This window comes from Budorcas taxicolor, chromosome 4 (genome assembly GCF_023091745.1).
Source record: "Budorcas taxicolor isolate Tak-1 chromosome 4, Takin1.1, whole genome shotgun sequence".
Lineage (NCBI taxonomy): Eukaryota > Metazoa > Chordata > Mammalia > Artiodactyla > Bovidae > Budorcas > Budorcas taxicolor.
In genome coordinates this window covers 103,977,170-103,996,380 of record NC_068913.1, presented here as the reverse complement: position 1 = coordinate 103,996,380, position 19,211 = coordinate 103,977,170, and the positions used below count along the sequence as shown (strand labels likewise).

The 19,211-nt window shown below is 43.0% G+C and overlaps 1 protein-coding gene across 1 annotated transcript in view; it reads left to right on the top strand.

Moving 5' to 3' along the window:
- Positions 1-19,211, top strand: part of SVOPL (SVOP like) — a 92,179-nt gene that overhangs the window by 27,647 nt on the left and 45,321 nt on the right. The window contains exons 7-13 of the mRNA XM_052639047.1: positions 2,480-2,605; positions 3,686-3,814; positions 11,570-11,643; positions 14,449-14,654; positions 15,451-15,562; positions 16,356-16,437; positions 18,517-18,606. Coding sequence (XP_052495007.1) covers positions 2,480-2,605; positions 3,686-3,814; positions 11,570-11,643; positions 14,449-14,654; positions 15,451-15,562; positions 16,356-16,437; positions 18,517-18,606 — 819 coding nt within the window. The remainder of the gene's footprint in view (positions 1-2,479; positions 2,606-3,685; positions 3,815-11,569; positions 11,644-14,448; positions 14,655-15,450; positions 15,563-16,355; positions 16,438-18,516; positions 18,607-19,211) is intronic.

The window sequence follows — 19,211 nt, the reverse complement described above, 5'->3', positions numbered from 1 at the left end:
AAGATATTAAGAAGAGGTGGCAAGAATACACAGAAGAACTGTATAAAAAAGATCTTCACGACCCAGATAATCACAATGGTGTGATCACTAATCTAGAGCCAGACATCCTGGAATAGGTCTAAGGTCAAGTGGGCCTTAGAAAACATCACTACGAACAAAGCTACTGGAGGTGATGGAATTCCAGTTGAGCTATTTCAAATCCTGAAGGATGATGCTGTGAAAGTGCTGCACTCAATATGCCAGCAAATTTGGAAAACTCAGCAGTGGCCACAGGACTGGAAAAGGGCAGTCTTCATTCCCAATCCCAAAGAAAGGCAATGCCAAAGAATGCTCAAACTACCGCACAATTGCACTCATCTCACACACTAGTAAGGTAATGCTCAAAATTCTCCAAGCCAGGCTTCAGCAATACGTGAACCATGAACTTCCAGATGTCCAAGCTGGTTTTAGAAAAGGCAGAGGAACCAGAGATCAAATTGCCAACATCCGCTGGATCATGGAAAAAGCAAGAGAGTTCCAGAAAAGCATCTACTTCTGCTTTATTGACTATGCCAAAGCCTTTGACTGTGTGGATCACAATAAACTGTGGAAAATTCTGAAAGAGACGGGAATCCCAGACCATCTGACCTGCCTCTTGAGAAACCTATATGCAGGTCAGGAAGCAACAGAACTGGACATGGAGCAACAGATTGGTTCCAAATAGGAAAAGGAGTACATCAAGGCTGTATATTGTCACCCTGCTTATTTAACTTATATGCAGAGTACATCATGAGAAATGTTGGGCTGGAAGAAGCACAAGCTGGAATCAAGATTGCCGGGAGAAATATCAATAATCTCAGATATGCAGGTGACACCACCCTTATGGCAGAAAGTGAAGAAGAACTAAAGAGCCTCTTGTTGAAAGTGAAAGTGGAGAGTGAAAAAGTTGGCTTAAAGCTCAACATTCAGAAAACGAAGATCATGGCATCCGGTCCCATCACTTCATGGGAAATAGATGGGGAAACAGTGGAAACAGTGGCAGATTTATTTTTCTGGGCTCCAAAATCACTGCAGATGGTGATTGCAGCCATGAAATTAAAAGACGCTTACTCTTTGGAAGGAAAGTTATGACCAACCTAGATAGCATATTGAAAAGCAGAGACATTACTTCACCAACAAAGGTCCATCTAGTCAAGGCTATGGTTTTTCCAGTGGTCATGTATGGATGTGAGAGTTGGACTGTGAAGAAACCTGAGTGCCAAAGATTGATGCTTTTGAACTGTGGTGTTGGAGAAGACTCTTGAGAGTCCCTTAGACTGAAAGGAGATCCAACCAGTCCATTCTAAAGGAAATCAGCCCTGGGTGTTCATTGGAAGGACTGATGCTGAAGCTGAAACTCCAGTACTTTGGCCACCTCATGTGAAGAGTTAACTCATTGGAAAAGACCATGATGCTGGGAGGGATTGAGGGGAGGAGGAGAAGGGGACGACAGAGGATAAGATGGCTTGATGGCATCACTGACTCGATAGACATGAGTTTAGATGAACTCTGGGAGTTGGTGTTGGACAGGGAGGCCTGCAATTCTGCAATTCATGGGGTTGCAAAGAGTCGGACACGACTGAGTGACTGAACTGAGCTGAGAACAGCTTTGGAAGGATGGAAGAAACTGGTGATACTGGTTTCTTCTGAGAAGAGGAACTGGATGGAAGGAAACTGGGAGAAAAGAGGAATATATTCACAGTGCTCTCTTTTGTACCTTGAGTTACGAACCAGTGACTGTATTGTTTAGTCAAGAAAAGAAAGTCTATGTCTTGGGCCTGAGGTGTTTTTAAGCTTTGATGGCATTGCTGTCTCCCTGTCTTGCTGAGCCTCCTACCTGTAGACAAGCAAATGGAGTCGTGGAGAAGTGAATAACTTCGCCAATTCATCCAGTCCTGGAGGTGGTGCCACTCCTCAAGCAAAGCCTCTGTCCCATCTCCTCCTCTTACAATGCAGGTCAGGGTGCTCCTGGAGTGGGGGTATGGAGTGCATTCAATCAGTTCAGTTCAGTTGCTCAGTCGTGTCTGACTCTACGACTCCATGGACTGCAGCACACTAGGCTTCCCTGTCCATTACCAACTCCCTGAGCTTACTCAAACTCATATCCATCAAGTTGGTGATGCCATCCAACCATCTCATCCTCTGTCATTCCCTTCTCCTCCTGCCTTCAATCTTTCCCAGCATCAGGGTCTTTTCCAATGCATCAGTTCTTTGCATCAGGTGGCCAAAGTATTGGAGTTTCTGCTTCAGCATCAGTCCTTCCAATGAATATTCAGGACTGATTTCCTTTAGGATGGACTGGTTGGCTCTCGTTGCTGTCCAAGACACTCTCAAGAGTCTTCTCCAACAGCATAGTTCAAAAGCATCTATTTGGAGCTCAGGTTTCTTTATAGTCCAATTCTCACATCCACATGTGACTATTGGAAAATAGGAGGGCTTTAAACTTCCTTCTCTGTCCCAGGTTTTCTGGCTGGCTGGATCCCTGCTCATCATTGGCTTGGCCTCTGTGGTCGTCCCCACCATCGGGTGGCGCTGGCTTATCCGCATTGCCTCCATCCCTGGCATCATCCTCATCATGGCCTTCAAGGTGATGAAGCTCGTGGGCTCCGTCTTAACCTTCCCTCTGGTTGGCCCAGTGGCCTTCTTGGCCTGCAGAGATCTTTCTCACGCCCGGGACCTTTCTCCTTTATTTAAGTATCTGTCTCTGTCGGTTTCCGTGAAAAGGGTGTTTTGGCAGATTTAAGGCACAAGCCCAGTCACGAAGCTGTGAATGCAGGATATGTTTGGGGGAGATCAGGCAGGCAGTGAGTTGTAGAGTGAGGGGTGCTGGGGGAGGCCGGCTGGAAAGACAGGCCTGTGTCCAGGTTACAAAGAGCCTGGAGGACCAGGGGCCCTGGTGGTGTGAAAGGGGTTGCATGCTGGGGAACAGGTACTTGGTTATGTGGAGACTGGTGGGAGGGAAGATGGAAAAGGTCAGAAAAGCAGTTCGAAACAATCAGATTAATCCTGGTGGGTGATGAGGATGACCTGAACTGCACTCTGGCCGGGGAATGGGGAAGAGGATACTGCTGGGGGAGATGTTTGCTGATGAAGAACCCACTGGTCTTCATTGGGGGAGGCACCAGGGGCAGGGGGCCCTTCAAGTTGATTTTCAAGGTCCTCATGTCAGTGGAAGGCTGTGCTGTTTTCTGAGTGTGGTGTTCAGAGTATGCCACTATCAGTGGGTCAAAGGCCTCTACAATTGGGGTGGCTCTCTACCTGTGGCTCCTGCACTGTGGAGAGTTCTGGGGTTCCTGGGGAGGGCCTAGGTGATGGAGCAGTAGAAAGAGTAGAAAATCAGTAAAAAGTAAAGCAGTAGAAAGAGCCCTGAAAGGCAGCTCTTTACAGATCGGCTGTAAGAATTTCATTGTATTAAGTTGGTTGGGCCAAGCTGGTGTGAAGCTTAGTATGGCTCCACTGTCATCCTAGATGGGACTATGATAAGGCGACGGCAGCTTTTTGTTCTAGCAGGACTGCGCTAGTGCGCCTGCTGTCTTGTTGCCGTAGAGCTTGCCACGTCCTTACCTTCTCTGGACACTGGGATGGTGTAACGTATGGAACTGCGATGGTCATATCTCTGGGGTCCACAGCAGTTGCAGCTCTGATGTTCTTTGTCACCTATGCCCAGTTTATTCCTGAATCTGCGCGGTTCAATGTCTCCACCGGGAACACTCAGGCTGCCCTGGCTACACTGGATCGCATCGCCAAGATGAACCGCTCAGTCATGCCGGAGGGGAAGCTGGTGGAGCCCATCCTGGTGAGTCCTTCTCCAACCAGGGGTCACCAGAAATCCCCTTAGTGGTGGAAGGTGAGAGGGAAGGGGACCTGAGCCCTCCAGGGGCAGGACTAGGAAAAGAATGGAGGAAAATGAGCCTAAATCCAGCTCTACCTTGAGCCTGGTGGAGCCAAGTAACGCAATATCACTTTTTTTTTTTTCCCAAATCTTATTGAAGTATAGTTGATTTACAATGTTGTGTTTAATTTCTGCTGCACAGCAAAGTGACTCAGTTATATATTATTTCATAATTCCTTTCCATTATGGTTTATCATAGGATATTGACTATAACTCCATGTGCTATACAGATGAGGCAGTCAACATCTGCTAATCCTGGATTTCCAATCCTCCTTGCCCCCTGCCGCCCCTCAACAACCACAAGGCTGTTCTTTATATTTGTCTGTTTCTGTTTCATAGATGAGTTCATTTGTGTCATATTTAGATTCCGCATGTAAGTGATATACGATATTTGCCTTTGACTTAACTTCACTTAGCATGATAATGTCCAGGTCAATTATTTCAGTATTTTTAAGGGCTGAGTAGTAATCCACTGTATGTGTGTATGTGTGTGTGTACACACATATTTATACCACATCTTCTTTATCCATTCATCTATCAGTGGACATTTGGGTTATTTCCACATCTTGGCAATTATAAATAGTATTGCAATAAATTTTAGCATGCATGTATCTTTTTGATTTATAATTTTGTCTGGATATATGCCCAGGAATGGGATTGCTGGATCATATGGCAATTCTATTTTTAAAGTATTTTAAGGATCTTCCATACTAATTTCCTTAGTGGCCACACCAATTTACATTCCCACCAACAGTGTAAGAGGGTTCTCTTTTCTCCACATCCTTTCTGGCATTTATTACTTGTAGACTTTTTATTGATGGCTGTTCTGCCCGCCTGCCTGCCATCACTTTCCTCATCAACAAAATGGAAATAACAGTACCTGTCTTACAGAGCTAGTCACATGTTATCGCCACACTGTTTATAGCCAAGAGATTGTTTTATAATTTTATTTTCCTTGTATTGGCCTTGTCTTACTGATATCAACTGTATAAACCTCATAAATGATTTTTTCAAAGCAAAATTTGGCATTTAAATTCTATTTTTAGGGTCATTATCTATCAAGAGTTATCGATGTTTTTTACTTTTTCATTGTTGTCAAACTCAATCTTTACAGTTCTTTTTTTGTCTCCCTCCCCTTTGTGTTGGGTTAATTTGGTTTCTTATTTAGTATGTAAATGCTGGATCTGTGTGTGTTTAATTGGATATAAGAAGCATGGAACGGATCTAGCTTTGCCATATCCAAATAACTAACACTGATGTATTTTTATTGAATAATCCATCCCCTATGTATTTACATTTATTGCTGAATATTATGTTCTAAATAAGCTTCCCATTTGGTGCTAGTGGTAAAGAACCCACCTGCCAATGCAGGAGATTCAAGAGATGTGGGTTTGATCCCTGGGTCAGGAAGATCACCTCGAGAAGGAAATGGCAACCTGCTCCAGTATTCTTGCCTCAAGAATCCCAGAACAGAAGAGCCTAGTGGGCTATGGGCCATAGGGTCGCAAAGAGTTGGACACAACTGAAGCAACTTAGCAGGCATGTTCTAAATATTAGGTTTGTTCAAATATAAATGGGATTTATTATATACTAGAACATTAGTTGTTGGACTAATATAACAATTATAGTATTTTATAATAAGTTTCATACTTATAAAGTATGTACTTGTTATCAAAGTTCTTTTTCATAATTTTCCAAGCTATTTTCTCAGACCTAGTTTTCATTGTCATTGCTGTTTTGTTCAGTCACTAGGTTGTGTCTGACTCTTTGTGACCCCATGGATTGCTGCACACCAGGCTCCCCTGTCCTTCACTGTCTCCCGGAGTTTGCTCAGACTCAGGTCCATTGAGTCAGGGATGCTATCTAACTATCTCATCCTCTGCAGCCCCCTTCTCCTTTTGCCTTCAATCTTTCCCAGCATCAGGGTCTTTTCAAATGAGTTGGCCCTTCACATCAGGTGGCTAAAGTATAGGAGCTTCAGCATCAGTCCTTCCAATGAATATTCAGGGTTGATTACCTTTACAATTGACTGATTTGATCTTGCAGTCCAAGGGAATCTCAAGAGTCTTCTCCAGCACCACATTTTGTAAACATCAGTTATTTGGCATTCAGGCTTCTTTATGGTCCAATTCTCTACCATACTTGACTACTGGAAAGCCATAGCTTTGACAGTACAGACCTTTGCTGGCAAAGTGATGTCTCTGCTTTTTGATATGCTGTCTAGGTTTGTCATAGCTTTCCTTCCAAGGAGCAAGTGTCTTTTAATTTCACGGCTGCAGTCATCATCTGCAGTGATTTGGGAGCCCAAGAAAATAAAACCTGTCACTGCTTCCACTTTTTCCTCTTCTGTTTGCTGTGAGGTGATAGGACCAGATGCCATGATCTTATTTTTTTGACTATTGAGTTTTAAGTCAGCTTTTTCACTTTCCTCTTTCACCTTCATCAAGAGGGTCTTTAGTTCCTCTTCACTTTCTTCCATTAGAGTGGTATCATCTGCGTATCTGAGGTTGTTGATATATTTCCTGGCAGTCTTGATTCCAGCTTGTGATTTAACCAGTTCAATATTTCATGTGATGTTCTGTGTATATAAATTAAATAAGTTGGGTGACAATGTACTGCCTCGATGTACTCCTTCCCCAATTCTGAATCAGTCAGTTGTTCCAATATCTGGTTCTTAACTGTTGCTTCTTGACTTACATACGGGTTTCTCAGGAGACAGGTAAGCTAGTCTGGTATTCCCATCTTTTGAAGAATTTTCTACAGTTTTCTGTGATCCACACACTTAAAGGCTTTAATGTAGTCAATGAAGTATGCTGTAATTAGTAATGCAGTAATGTAGTCTGTAGTAAGTAATTAGTAAGTAATGTAGTCTGCTTTAATGAAGGAGAAGTAGATGTTTTGCTTTCTCTATGAGCCAACAAATGTTGGCAATTTGAACTCTGCCTTTCTAAACCCAGCTTGTACATCTGGAATTTCTCAGTTCATATACTGCTGAAGCCTAGCTTGAAGGATTTTGAACATAACCTTGCTAGCATGTGAAATGAGCACAGCTATACAGTAGTTTGAACATTCTTTGGCATTGCCTGTTTTTGGAATTGGAATGAGAACTGACCTTTTTCAGTTCTGTGGCTACTGCTGAGTTTTCCAAATTTGCTGACATATTGAGTGCAGCACTTTCACAGCGTCATCTTTTAGGATTTTAAATAGCTCGGCTGGTATTCCATCACCCCCACTAGCTTTGTTCATAGTGATGCTTCCTGTGGCTCACTTGGCCGCACACTCCAGGATGTCTGATTCTAGGTGAGTGGCCACATCATTGTGGTTATCTGAGTCATTAAGATCTTTTTTTGTATAGTTCTTTGTATTCTTGCCACCTTTCTTAATCTCTTCTGCTTCTGTTAGGTTCTTACCATTCCTGTCCTTTATCATGCCCATCCTTGCATGAAATACTCCCTTGATACCTCCAATTTTCTTGAAGAGATGTCTAGTCTTTCCCATTCTGTTGTTTCCCTGTATTTCTTTGCATTGTTTGTTGAAGAAGGCTTTCTTATCTCTCCTTGCTATTTTCTGGAACTCTGCATTCATGTGGGTGTATCTTTCCCTTTCTCCCTTGCATTTCACTTCTCTTCTCTCAGCTATTTGTAAAGCCACCTCAGACAACCACTTTGCCTTCTTGCATTTCTTTTTTTTGGGGGTGGTTTTGGTCGCTGTCTCCTGTACAGTGTTACAAACCTCCGTCCATAGTTCTTCAGGCACTGTCTACTAGACCTAATCCTTTGAATCTATTCATCCCCTCCACTGCATAATCATAAAGGATTTGCTTTAGGTCATATCTGAAAAGCCTAGCAGTTTTCCCTACTTTCTTTAATTTAAGCCTGAATTTTGCAATAAGCAGTTCATGATCTGAGCCACAGTCAGCTCCTGGTCTTGTCTTTGCTGACTGTGTAAAGCTTTTCCATTTTCAGCTGCAAAGCATGTCATTAATCTGATTTCAGTATTGGCTATATGACAATGTCCATGTGTATAGTCATCCCTTGTGTTGTTGGAAAAGGGTGTTTGCTGTGATGTGTGTTTTCTTGACAAAACTCTGTTAGCCTTTGCCTTGCTTCGTTTTATACACCAAGGCCAAACTTGCCTGTTACTCCAGGTATCTCTTGACTTTCTACTTTTGCATTCCAATCCCCTATGCTGTTAACTTGTTTTTTTGGTGTTAGTTCTGGAAGGTCTTGTAGGTCTTCATAGAACCATTCAACTTTGGCTTCTTCTGCATTAGTGGTTGGGGCATAGACTTGGATTACTGTGATGTGGAATGGTTTGCCTTGGAAATGAACCAAGTGAACCAACCAAAATTGAATGATTTTTTTTAGAAGAACTTTAAAGTGAAGTGGGAGTGAAGATCTCTTTAAGCCCCTATATTCATTTCCTTTGGATATATACCCAGAGGTGGGGTTGCTGGATCATATGGCAGTTGTTTTTAATCTTCTGAGGACTGTCCATACCACTTTCCACAGTGGCTGCACCAATCTATGGCAGAGCCTGATTGTGACCCGGCTCTTCCTCCATGCCTCAGATGGGTCCAGGGCAGCAACAGCTGTCCCCACTCACCTCCCCACATCTTACTCCCTCAGGCATTGTATGACCACAACAGAAAGGTGATGTCAAGGGTACAGTCTTCTGTGTCCAGCACATAAGTCAGAGGTGGGCTTTTCTAGGTGTTCCTGACTTTCCCAGGACATCACTGATGACAAAAGCATTGTAATCTCACTGCCACCTGACCTGGTGCTGGATGTGTTGTGAGATAGAATGTGCTTGATAATAATGCAAAAATTAGAATTAAATGCCCCAAACTTCCTCACATTCAGTTTTCATTTGGTAAGGTGTTCTCACTTTGCTTTGTGGAGTTTTTCCCCTAATTATTCCCACTTGTGAAACAGGAACCTTGAACTTTCTTCCAAAGAATTAAGGATGCTTCTGTTATTCTAATTTACTTTCTGGATTTTGGAAATAAAAATTCGTGGTTCACAGGTCAGGACCCTACTATTAGGCAGTATCAGCTCTCTCCTACCTTTCTACCAAGATACTGACAATTACATCTTATCATGCAAAGCATGGTGGGAAGACTAGTTGCTAGGCAACAAGGATTAAATGAAAGAAGCTATTATGCTTTGTAGAAATTGGCACATAATCTCTAACTGGCTGTGAAATTTTGATTGTCAACAGCATAAAAAATAAAATTGGGTTCAGAGAGAAAAAAATTTAGAGACAAAACCATGGACAGCTGAATGATCATGAGGGTCTGATTGTAGAGTTTTTTGATGTGGACCATTCTTTTTTAAGTCTTTATTGAATTTGTTACAGTATTGCTTTTGTTTTGTGTTTTGTTTTTTTTTGGCCATGAGGGCATGTGGGATCTTAGCTCCCCGACCAGAGATCAAACCTGCACCTTCTGCATTGAAAGGTGAAGTCTTAATCACTGGACCATCAGGGAAAGTCTCTGACGTGTATTATTATTATTATTTTTTAACCCAGTAGTTGTTCCAGGACTGAGGAGCACTGAGGTCCACTTCTTTCCTCTTTCCTTTTTCCCTCCTCCCTCTCCCACCCCTCCTCCTCCATCTCCTGTCCCACTGGGTATTAGTTCACTTGGGCTGCCATAATAAAATAGCATAGACTGGGTGTCTTAAACAACAAATATTATTTTCTCATAATTCTGGAGGCTAGATGTCCAATGTCAAGGTGTTGCAGAGCTGGTTTCTTCTGAGGCTCCTTTCCCTGGCGTTTTAGATGTCCATCTTCTCCCTGTATCTTCATGTCATCTTCCCTGTGTGCATTCTGACCTCATTTTGTAAGGACATCGGTCATATTGGATTACAATCCACCCGAATGACCTCATTTTAGCTCATTTAACTCATCTCCATTCTCAGTCATCTCTACAACCGCCCCCTACCCTCCTTCCTCTTACATCCTTCTCTTTTCTCCCCCTTCCTTCTTTTTCCCCATTCATTTCTCTTGACTTCAGCTTGCTGCCTCCATGCCTCATGCCCATTAAATGATCTTGTTCTTCTCCACGGTGGTCTATTGAGCAAGGCCTTGTGAATACAGAGCTGTAAGCAAGGCACCCTGCCTTCAAGTCTCCTAAATCTGGTTAGAGAGGTGAGACTTACATAGGAAAGTATCAATAACATAACAGAACCCAGATGCCTAGAACCAGGCAAGTGGCCCGGGCAGCAGGGTGTGGAGGATCAGAGCAGAGAGGTGATTGTGAGCCAGGTTGGCAGAGCCACCTGCAGGGAGAAGTGGGGCAGACATTGCACACTGAGAGGAGAGGCAGCCTTGGGGAGGAAAAAGGCCAGGCAGGAGGAATGGTGTGAGCTGAGACCAAAGGTAGAGATAAGCAGTGAATTTGGTCACATAGGTGGTTATTAGGATGCTGTGGGCAGTGAAGCCTCCGCAGCTTCAATCCTGAGATGCTTTGGGGACTGTCTGAGGAGGGGCCATTCCATGAAGAAGCTGAATAAGTCCACCCATTTGGATTGTATAGCCAAAGGTTCAGAACCAAATGACTTATTAGGATAAAATTTATATGTTTATATATAACTTGGCTTTCTGAATCTCCAGTGACACTTGGGGAGGTGAGGGGACCATAGTTGTGTCTAAACCCAGGGGCCATGGCAGAGAGGCAGGTGGGAAAGACCCAGATGGGCTGTCTTCAAACAGCTATGTGATCTTAGGCAAGTCACTTACCCTTTCTGGGCCATATATTCTGTGTTGGAAAATATGAGGATAGGGCTGGATCAGAGGTTTTCCAAAGATGAATGACCAGAGTCCCGAGATATAAAGCAGATGAAAGTGGAGTGCCAGTTGCTCGAGTCCACCCCCGGTGAAATCTAGGAGCTGAGCCTGAAAGTCACGGAGGCAAAGGACCTCTGAGTTCTCTGGAAGCTCTTCCTGTGACAACAAAATCCAGGACTCCCAGACCACACATCTGGTCTCCTTGGTCAGGGGGCCAAGGGTGGGATGCTGTAATCCCAGGTGGATTTGTGAGAAAAGAGTAGTTGGTTTCCAGCTGAACACCCTCCACCTGAAATATTCCTAGCTTTACATAAGAATCCATTACTGCCTAATCCTGTATAACTCAGCCTTATTTTGATCCAAACATACTTAATAGGCACTGGCTATGTACAAGAACTTTTACTAAAGGCACACAAAGAAATTGGACACTGTATCCTGTTTCCAAACTTAGGCCACTTATTTTTTACACGAGTCTTACACTTTTTTAATATTAGGGTTTTTTCATCTGAATGTTAAAAGAATCTCGATCAGTTTCATATTTGTTTTTGTATCCTCCTATTTTTTGTATTCTAGTCTACCTCTTACCAATACTGGTGAGAAGGAGAAGAGTGAAAGGGTTAGAATCTTAAATTCAATGGGTCTTGGTTCTTGCCAGTGATAATAAAAAGTATGCAGAGACTGATTGAGACAAATGTGTTAAACCAGTATTTATCGGTTTGGGTGAAGGGTATTCAGGGAGCGGAATGGCTGTCTTTCTGCACTACATTCCCACATTGTTCTTGCTTTCTCTGATCTAAAATATTAGAGTCAACTTGGCCCATTCTTAACCCACTTAATCTGTCCTGTCTCCCCCTTTCACTACCCCAGGAAAAGAGAGGAAGATTTGCAGACTTATTGGATGCTAAATATTTACGGACCACGTTACAGATCTGGGTCATATGGTAAGAATGGTATTATTTCAAAATTAGGTTTAGGGAGGTTCAAGAGGGATGGGATATATGTATACTTACAGCTGATTCACACTGTTGTACAGTAGAAACTGATACAACATTGTAAAGCAATTATACTCTAATTAAAAAAAAACTAGGTTCAAATAAACAAACATTTTCAGTGGGAGAAAGTCCACTGAAGTAAACTCTCCTGAGTGCTCTGGGGGGAAAACACAAGGCAGACACCAGGAACGCCTTATCTTTTTGCTTAACACCACAGACCAAAAAAATAGATATAAAATAACAATACAAAAAGAGAGAAAAAAATCCAAATCATCTATAACCAGTTTTTAAAATTTTTTCAGTTGAGTTCTGTACTAACCTTTTGCTCTCTTCCACTTATAGAAAGATTCAGAACAGTAGAAACAACGATAGTGTTTGAATTCAGGAAATTGGTTGTCTGCCTTTCCCAGATATAATCACTAAACGTATGTTGACGTGTCTCCTTTTGAGATTTTTTAATTTTTAAAATACTCTCAGTATTTGGAAATTAAGCAAAATTTAAAGCTACCTTAATAACAAGGTGATTATTGTCTTTTCTTTTTAAATATTTCAATATTTCATGATGAGAGTTTCCAAGCTCACAAGAGAGCAGAGAGGATACCATGATGAAGTCTGATTTACTTGCCACTTAGATCTGACAATCACAGATATTCACCCATTTGCTTTGGCTGTTTTTCCTGTTCTGAATTATTTCCAAGTAGGCCCAACACTTCATGCCGTTTCATCCCCAGGTACTTCATTAGGAGTCTCAACTACTTGAGGACATTTTCTTAGGTGATTCCAACCCTATAATCACACCAACAAGGTTAACAATTGTGGGACTGGCTGGTGGTTCATTGGCTAAGACTCTGCACCCCTAATGCAGGAGGCCTGGGCTTGATCCCTGGTCAGGGATCTAGATCCCATGTGTCGCAATTAAAGAGCCGCAACTAAAGATATCATTTACCACAACTAAGATCTGGTGCAGCCGAATAAATACGAAAAAATATTAACAATCATCACTAGTATCATGCAGTGTACAGAATATATGTAATTTCCCCTAATTGTCCCCATATGTCTTTTACCTGTGGCTTTAATAACCATTTCCATAAAACAGGCATGAGTGGAGCTTCTAGGAGGCTGACTTTACTCTTTTTCTTCAGTTTGATATATGAACTTTTCTGTATGCTGTTTATATTTAAATAAAATAAATTTTATTTTAAATATATAAAAATTTATATTTATTTTAAATATATAAAAATGTTTAAGACTAGACCAAAAAAAAAGAGAGAGAGAGAGAAGAAGGAAATATAAAGCAAAAGCAAAAAACCTTGCATGGCTTCCTGACCTCCGAAAGGCAGAATTCTAAAGATGACTCCCAAGATTTCCAACACCTGGTGATTTAATGAAACACTCACTTGACTGCGGGTGTGAAGGCAGGGCATGGATGTCTTAAGTATGGTTATCAGACCTAAAACAGGGAGCGTAACCTGGATTAGGCAGGTGAGCTCACTCTAATCACCCGAGTCTTTAAAAGTAGAGAAGTCTCTCCAGCTGGAATCAGAGCTGCAGCAGAAGAGAAGTGTGAGGCAAGGCAGGCGCACGAGAAGGACCCGACTGCTCTTGCTGGCTCCGCAGACAAGGGACAAGCGGAGCCTGCAGAAGCTGAAAACCACTGGTCGGCAGCCGGCGAGGATGTGGACATGAGTCCCTCAGCCTGTGCGGCTGGATTCTGCCAACTGTCTGGATCAGCTTGAAGATGGATTCTCCCATAAAAAGTGGAGCAGCCCTGCCTACACTGGCGTTTCTGCCTCCTGAGACACTGAGCAGAGAAGTCAGCCAGACCCACTGAAGTGCTGACCTCCAGGACTGTGAGATAATAGCTGTGAACTGTTTAAAGCACTAAGTTTGTGCTCGCATGTTGGAGTAGCTGCAGAGAAGGAAACTGTTACCCAGTCTAAGCTTGCGCTGCTTGCCGCATGACAGGCAAGTAGAAGACAAGGTGTTGAGGCAAATTATAGCGACTTTATCCAGAATGCCAGCAGACTGAGAGGATGGCGGACTAAAGTTTCAAAGAACCATCTTAACTTAGAGTAGCCTTCAGGCTGCTCTTTAGCTGAGGGGAAGATGAAGGTGGGAGGGTTTGAGATGAAAAGGTCACGATGGGTTGCAGACTTCTTGGAGCCACTGGCCTTCAAGGGAAGCTTAACATTTCTTTGTTCTTCTGTTTGCTCACAAGGTTTCTGCAAAACTTCAAATCAATATTGGTTATTTTTACTCTACCGCCCCTATCTGCTTATTTGCAAGGTCTCTAGGCTGAAAATGAACTTACTTACAAGTAGTAGCCATAACAAACCCGGGACCACCTGGGATGGGAACTTAATAAGTTTTTAGGGCACAAGCAATGGTGCTCTGATAGTTAACTCTGTGTATTCAGGGCTAAAGTAACAGAGTACATGAGCTAAAGAATGAGAGGGGCAGTTTCAACGTGGTGTTTAAACTCTGTGACAAAACTGTCTCCTGGCCTGAGGGGTCCTCTGGGCCCTTTCTGCTTTTTCTTGCAAATCCGTTTCTCCCCGTGCAGTCTCTGGTGAAGGCCACCCTCCTGTCTCCCCCCGAAATGTGACCCCACTTTCCCCTCCCCTCCTTTCCCCTCCCACACACCGTGCCTTCCACCTGAAAAGCTCTCCCTGCTTCTCCCCACCTCTCACGGGGCTACCCCTTCTTCAGGCCTGGAGACAGCCTTTCCTGATGCCCATCTTTTTTTGCTTCCAGGCTGGGCATCTCTTTTGCCTACTACGGGGTCATCCTGGCCAGTGCCGAGCTGCTGGAGCGGGACCTAGTCTGTGGCTCACGGTCTGAGTCTGAGGTGGCTGTGACCGTGGGGGTCTTGGAGGAGAGCCAGAGCCCCTGTTACTGCCACATGTTCGCCCCCTCCGACTACAGGACCATGATTATCAGCACCATTGGCGAAATTGCTTGTAAATGTCTCTCTGTTGGGTGGCTCTCTGTTTGGGTGGGGGACAGGCAACTCAAAGCCTCACAGAGAAGGGTGGCCTGTCATACACTTGGCTCCTGCCTGGTAGGACTAGACGAGTCCCCAAATCATGCTGACGTGTCTCCAGTGTGGATGCATGTAGGGAGGACAAGTCTGGAGGCATAGAGCGTTGAATAACTTTATCCAATCAATTCTAAGATGCATTCCCCCACATTGTAATATCTTTGCAACTGGAATATGTCTTACAGTGACTTGTTAGATTTCCCTTTGGAAACACTGTTTCTGCTTTAATAGGCATAAAATAATGGTACTTAATCATTGGCACCTTGGACTTCCCTGGTGGTCTAGTGGGTAAGACTCCATGCTTCCACTGCAGGGGCTGTGGGTCTGATTCCTAGTTGGGGAAGTTACACATACTGTGTTATATACCACCCCCCCAAAAAAAATTCATGGCATTTTGAATTTGAAAAATAGCATAAAATATTTATAGATCGAACAAGTGGGCAGTTTACAATAGGCCTATATGCAGTAATACATATCCTGGGCATAAAATGTACTTCGCATACACCAATACTTATTTTTCTCAGACCCACATGGGAAAAGGATGTGGAAAGAGCATGATGTTGATGACAGTGTGACTGTGTCTTGGCTGCAATGCCCATGAGGTTTGGATTAAGCTGTTTCTTTATGAAATGACAAGGGGGAACCCATGCCAGTGTGGATACATGCCATTTGCTGTCAAAGTTTTGAAAATTGTCTTTGTTTTCTTTTTTTTCCAGTGAATCCTTTAAACATCCTGGGCATTAATTTCCTTGGGAGACGGCTGAGCCTTTCTATTACCATGGGATGTACGGCTTTATTCTTCCTGCTCCTCAATATTTGCACCTCAAGGTATTTGCTCTCTTTTTGCTTTGGAACAATCTAGTTTTGAGTGGTGGTTTTAAAATGAGGTCTCCTGGGGACTTCTCTGGCAGTCCAGTGGTTAAGACTCTATGCTTCCACTGCAGAGAGTGCAGGTTCGATCCCTGGTTGGGGAACTAAGATCCCACATGCCCCATAGCCAGAAAAAAAAAAAGTAAAATAAATAAAATGAGGTCTCCTGACCCATGGCCTTCAGTGCACATCAGGAACAAGTCCCTCTCCCTAGGAAAGTAGAGTACAAGCTGCCTCTGCCCGTCCTACTCCTTTTTTGGCCCTGAAACAGGACTAGTCTGGGGGTATTGAGTATGCTCACCAAGATATTTAGGATCTTTATACAAAGCTTCCTTGAGAATGGGGACTCCAGTCGCTGACCAAATGAGCTGCACCATTGTCAAGACAGTGATTGTAGGCAGCATACTTGTGGTGGGAAAATTCACTGCACTCAATTTGTGACTCTAGGGGGGCCTCATTCATAAAATGTATGACTTATTCTGCACACTGTACTATTTTCCAGGAGTGGTCACAGAGGTGTGCTCATACTGGGGGGAGGACAGGCTGGAACGGCACACTTTGGGGGAATGGGATTGAAGGTCTGAGTCAGGCTTTTGCTTTAGGACCCCATGGTCTGGCCAGCTGATGAGCCGCACCCTGGGGACCTGGTCTCCACGGGTGTGTGTGTGTTGGCCGCTATAATGCACCGGGATGGGGGCCCCAGAAGGTCCTCCCATACTGCCTTTGTAATATCTCCCTTCCGGTTCCCTAGTGCCGGCCTCATCGGCTTCCTCTTCATGCTGAGGGCTCTGGTGGCAGCCAACTTCAACACCATCTACATTTACACTGCTGAGGTTAGTTTTGGGGAAGGGGTTGCTTACATCAAGGTGTTCGTCTATAGATAACGCATCCCTGGCTTCTACTGACTTCTGATGAGTTTCTGAAAACATCCTATTAAAATGACACCAGAAGGTGTATTTGATGTGGTCTTTCTCCTGCCCCATGGGGTCTAGTGAAAGCCAGTCTCTGAGAAGAAAGATAGGACCTTCTCCCTTTCTCAGTAAATCACATTCACGTTAACCCCCCCCCCCCAAAAAAAACCCTCATTGCCCACTTACCCTGCTTCCTGAAGAAATAGGGCTGATACCTGCTTGTTGCTGATAAAATGTAAAGCACCCTATTTCTCTCTCTTTTTGAAATTAGAATGTATTTTTCAACTTTTTTCTTTTGAAAGATCACATCCCACTCTGCTGTTTGTTGTGTGTGGCTTAAATTCAAATATAAGAATAATTTATCTTTAATTTATTGAATTATTCCATATACTTAATACATCTACTTCTGAGGGGGCTCCTCAGAAAGCCCCAGTTTAAAAAGCAAACATTCCTAGAAATAAGCAATGTCTGAATAGGAAACAGTATTTTAACTAACTGTCTTTGTCTTTCATTGAGCTAAAGAAAGTGGTGCTGTAGGGACTGCTAAGGCTGCATTCATTTTCATATCAGGAAAGGTAAAAGTCTGTTCAGAATACAGATATTACATATCAAAATCATTAAAGCCACAGGAAAAAAATATTATTTTCCTCTCATGCAGATTAAAAATAGGATATTATAACATATTTGACATATATCAATACATAATTCTTCATTTAGTTCCATTGACAAAATCTAAAATTATTGTGAATTTGTGAACTTAAAGGTCTATATGTATTGTGATGTACCTCTAAGGTTATATTTAGAATATTCAATTTAACATATTTTGGAACATGTTCATTTAAAGGGTTGCTTCTAAGTATTTTTTTCCCCTGATACTTATGGCTTAAAAACGATCAAAGATGTGTACCAAAAGATGATGGTCTTGATTATTTCATCTCCTAGAATTGTCAAAAAACAAAAATATTGATATGAGAGCAAAGATCGTCTCTGTTTATCTGAATCCATTGTTCTCAATAGCCAGTAACCTCATTTTCCACAAAAAGAAAAGAACTCCATGAAAAGGCACTCAGCCCCCAGGTCGCCTTTTATAAATACAGTGGTTTCCCCTGGGGCAGGATAGCATCTTGTTGCATCTGACTGATGGTGTGTAGAGAGGTCACATGCTTTACTTTGGTGAATTGATAAAAACTGATCAGTATTATATAGCATTCAGAGAAAAATTTCCAAAATTAAGAAGTATTCTTTCATATATTCTCCCTATATATTCTTCCTATAATCTTCTTTATTAAATATTTGCCTATCAAGAATTCTGAATCAATGAAGTACAGATTTTTGGTGGTGGTTTAATCAATAAGTCATGTCTGAGGGTTGTGACCCCATGGACTATAGCCTGCCAGGCTTCTCTGTCAATGGAATTTTCCAGGCAAGAATACTGGAGTGGGTTGCCATTTCCTTCTCCAGGGGATCTTTCTGACCCAAGGATCGAACTTGGGTCTCCTGCATTGCAGATTAATGAGGTCTTGCTATAAATGAAAGAAACTAGACTGTGCCATATGGTTTTAAAATGCAAACATGGGGGATGGTGTGGTATGTATCTGACACTTCAGTCAGTGCCCTATATCTATATTAAAGATTTGCTTGGATTGTTATTATTTGGGGTGTATTTTCTTTCCATTCAGTAGAACCACCTTATATGTTTATAGCTCTAAGGTGGAACTCTATCTGATTCCAAAGTTTAGCTTTCTAAAATCACATTTGGAGTATTAAACACGTATTTTGGAATTTGCTCACTGAAAGGATAATTTCTAAATGTTCATTATCTGATACTGTTAAAATTCAAAGTTGTGTACCTGAGAAAATGAACATCTATTCTTATCCTATCTATACAGACTATTTGGCCTTTTATATATTATCAAAGCCTGACCCGGGGAGGGAAGGACAGAGGACTTGGGAAAGGAGGAGTCTAAACTAACGGGTGCTTTCTGCACTGCCCCCATCCAGGTCTACCCCACGACGATGCGTGCTTTGGGGCTGGGGACCAGCGGTTCCCTGTGTCGCATTGGAGCAATGGTGGCACCATTTATATCCCAGGTACAGCCCAGCAGTCTCGGTAGGGAGATTATGTCTAAGGGAGGTGGGGGAAGAGCAGCCTGGGTCCCTTCAGGTTAAGGGTTTAACCAAAGATTTGTCTGCTTGTTTCCTTGAGGTGCTGTTTTCTCATTGTCTGGTGAATTTGGTGGAAAAAGAGGCTAAATCAATGCTTCCAGTCAACAGCATGTATTGTGTCATGTGATTTTGCTGGACATTGTTGGCGAAAGATGCAAAGGACACAGATGACACGGGGAGTTGGAGCCGTTGAGTGACAGTGGGCTCCAACTCTGCTGTCAAGGGTGCAGCTGAAAAGCAGAACACAAACATGCAGGGAGGCTGAACCAGGGTGCAGGGAGGTGGCCCTGGGAAGGGCAAGTCTAGCACTCAGGCAAACCAGCTGCAGGCTGGGAGAAAATCCAGAGGTGATCGGGACCATGGTAGGGGGACCTTGTTTCAGGAGGGAATCAGAGGCAGATATGGTAACCCACATGGTCATGGTTCCTCAGAGGGACCAAACGGCTTGCCCCTCTGCACTGGTCATTCTGTTTTGGCCACAATAAATGAAAATCCACCTGCCCTGGCTGCAGCCAAAAACAAGAGTGAGG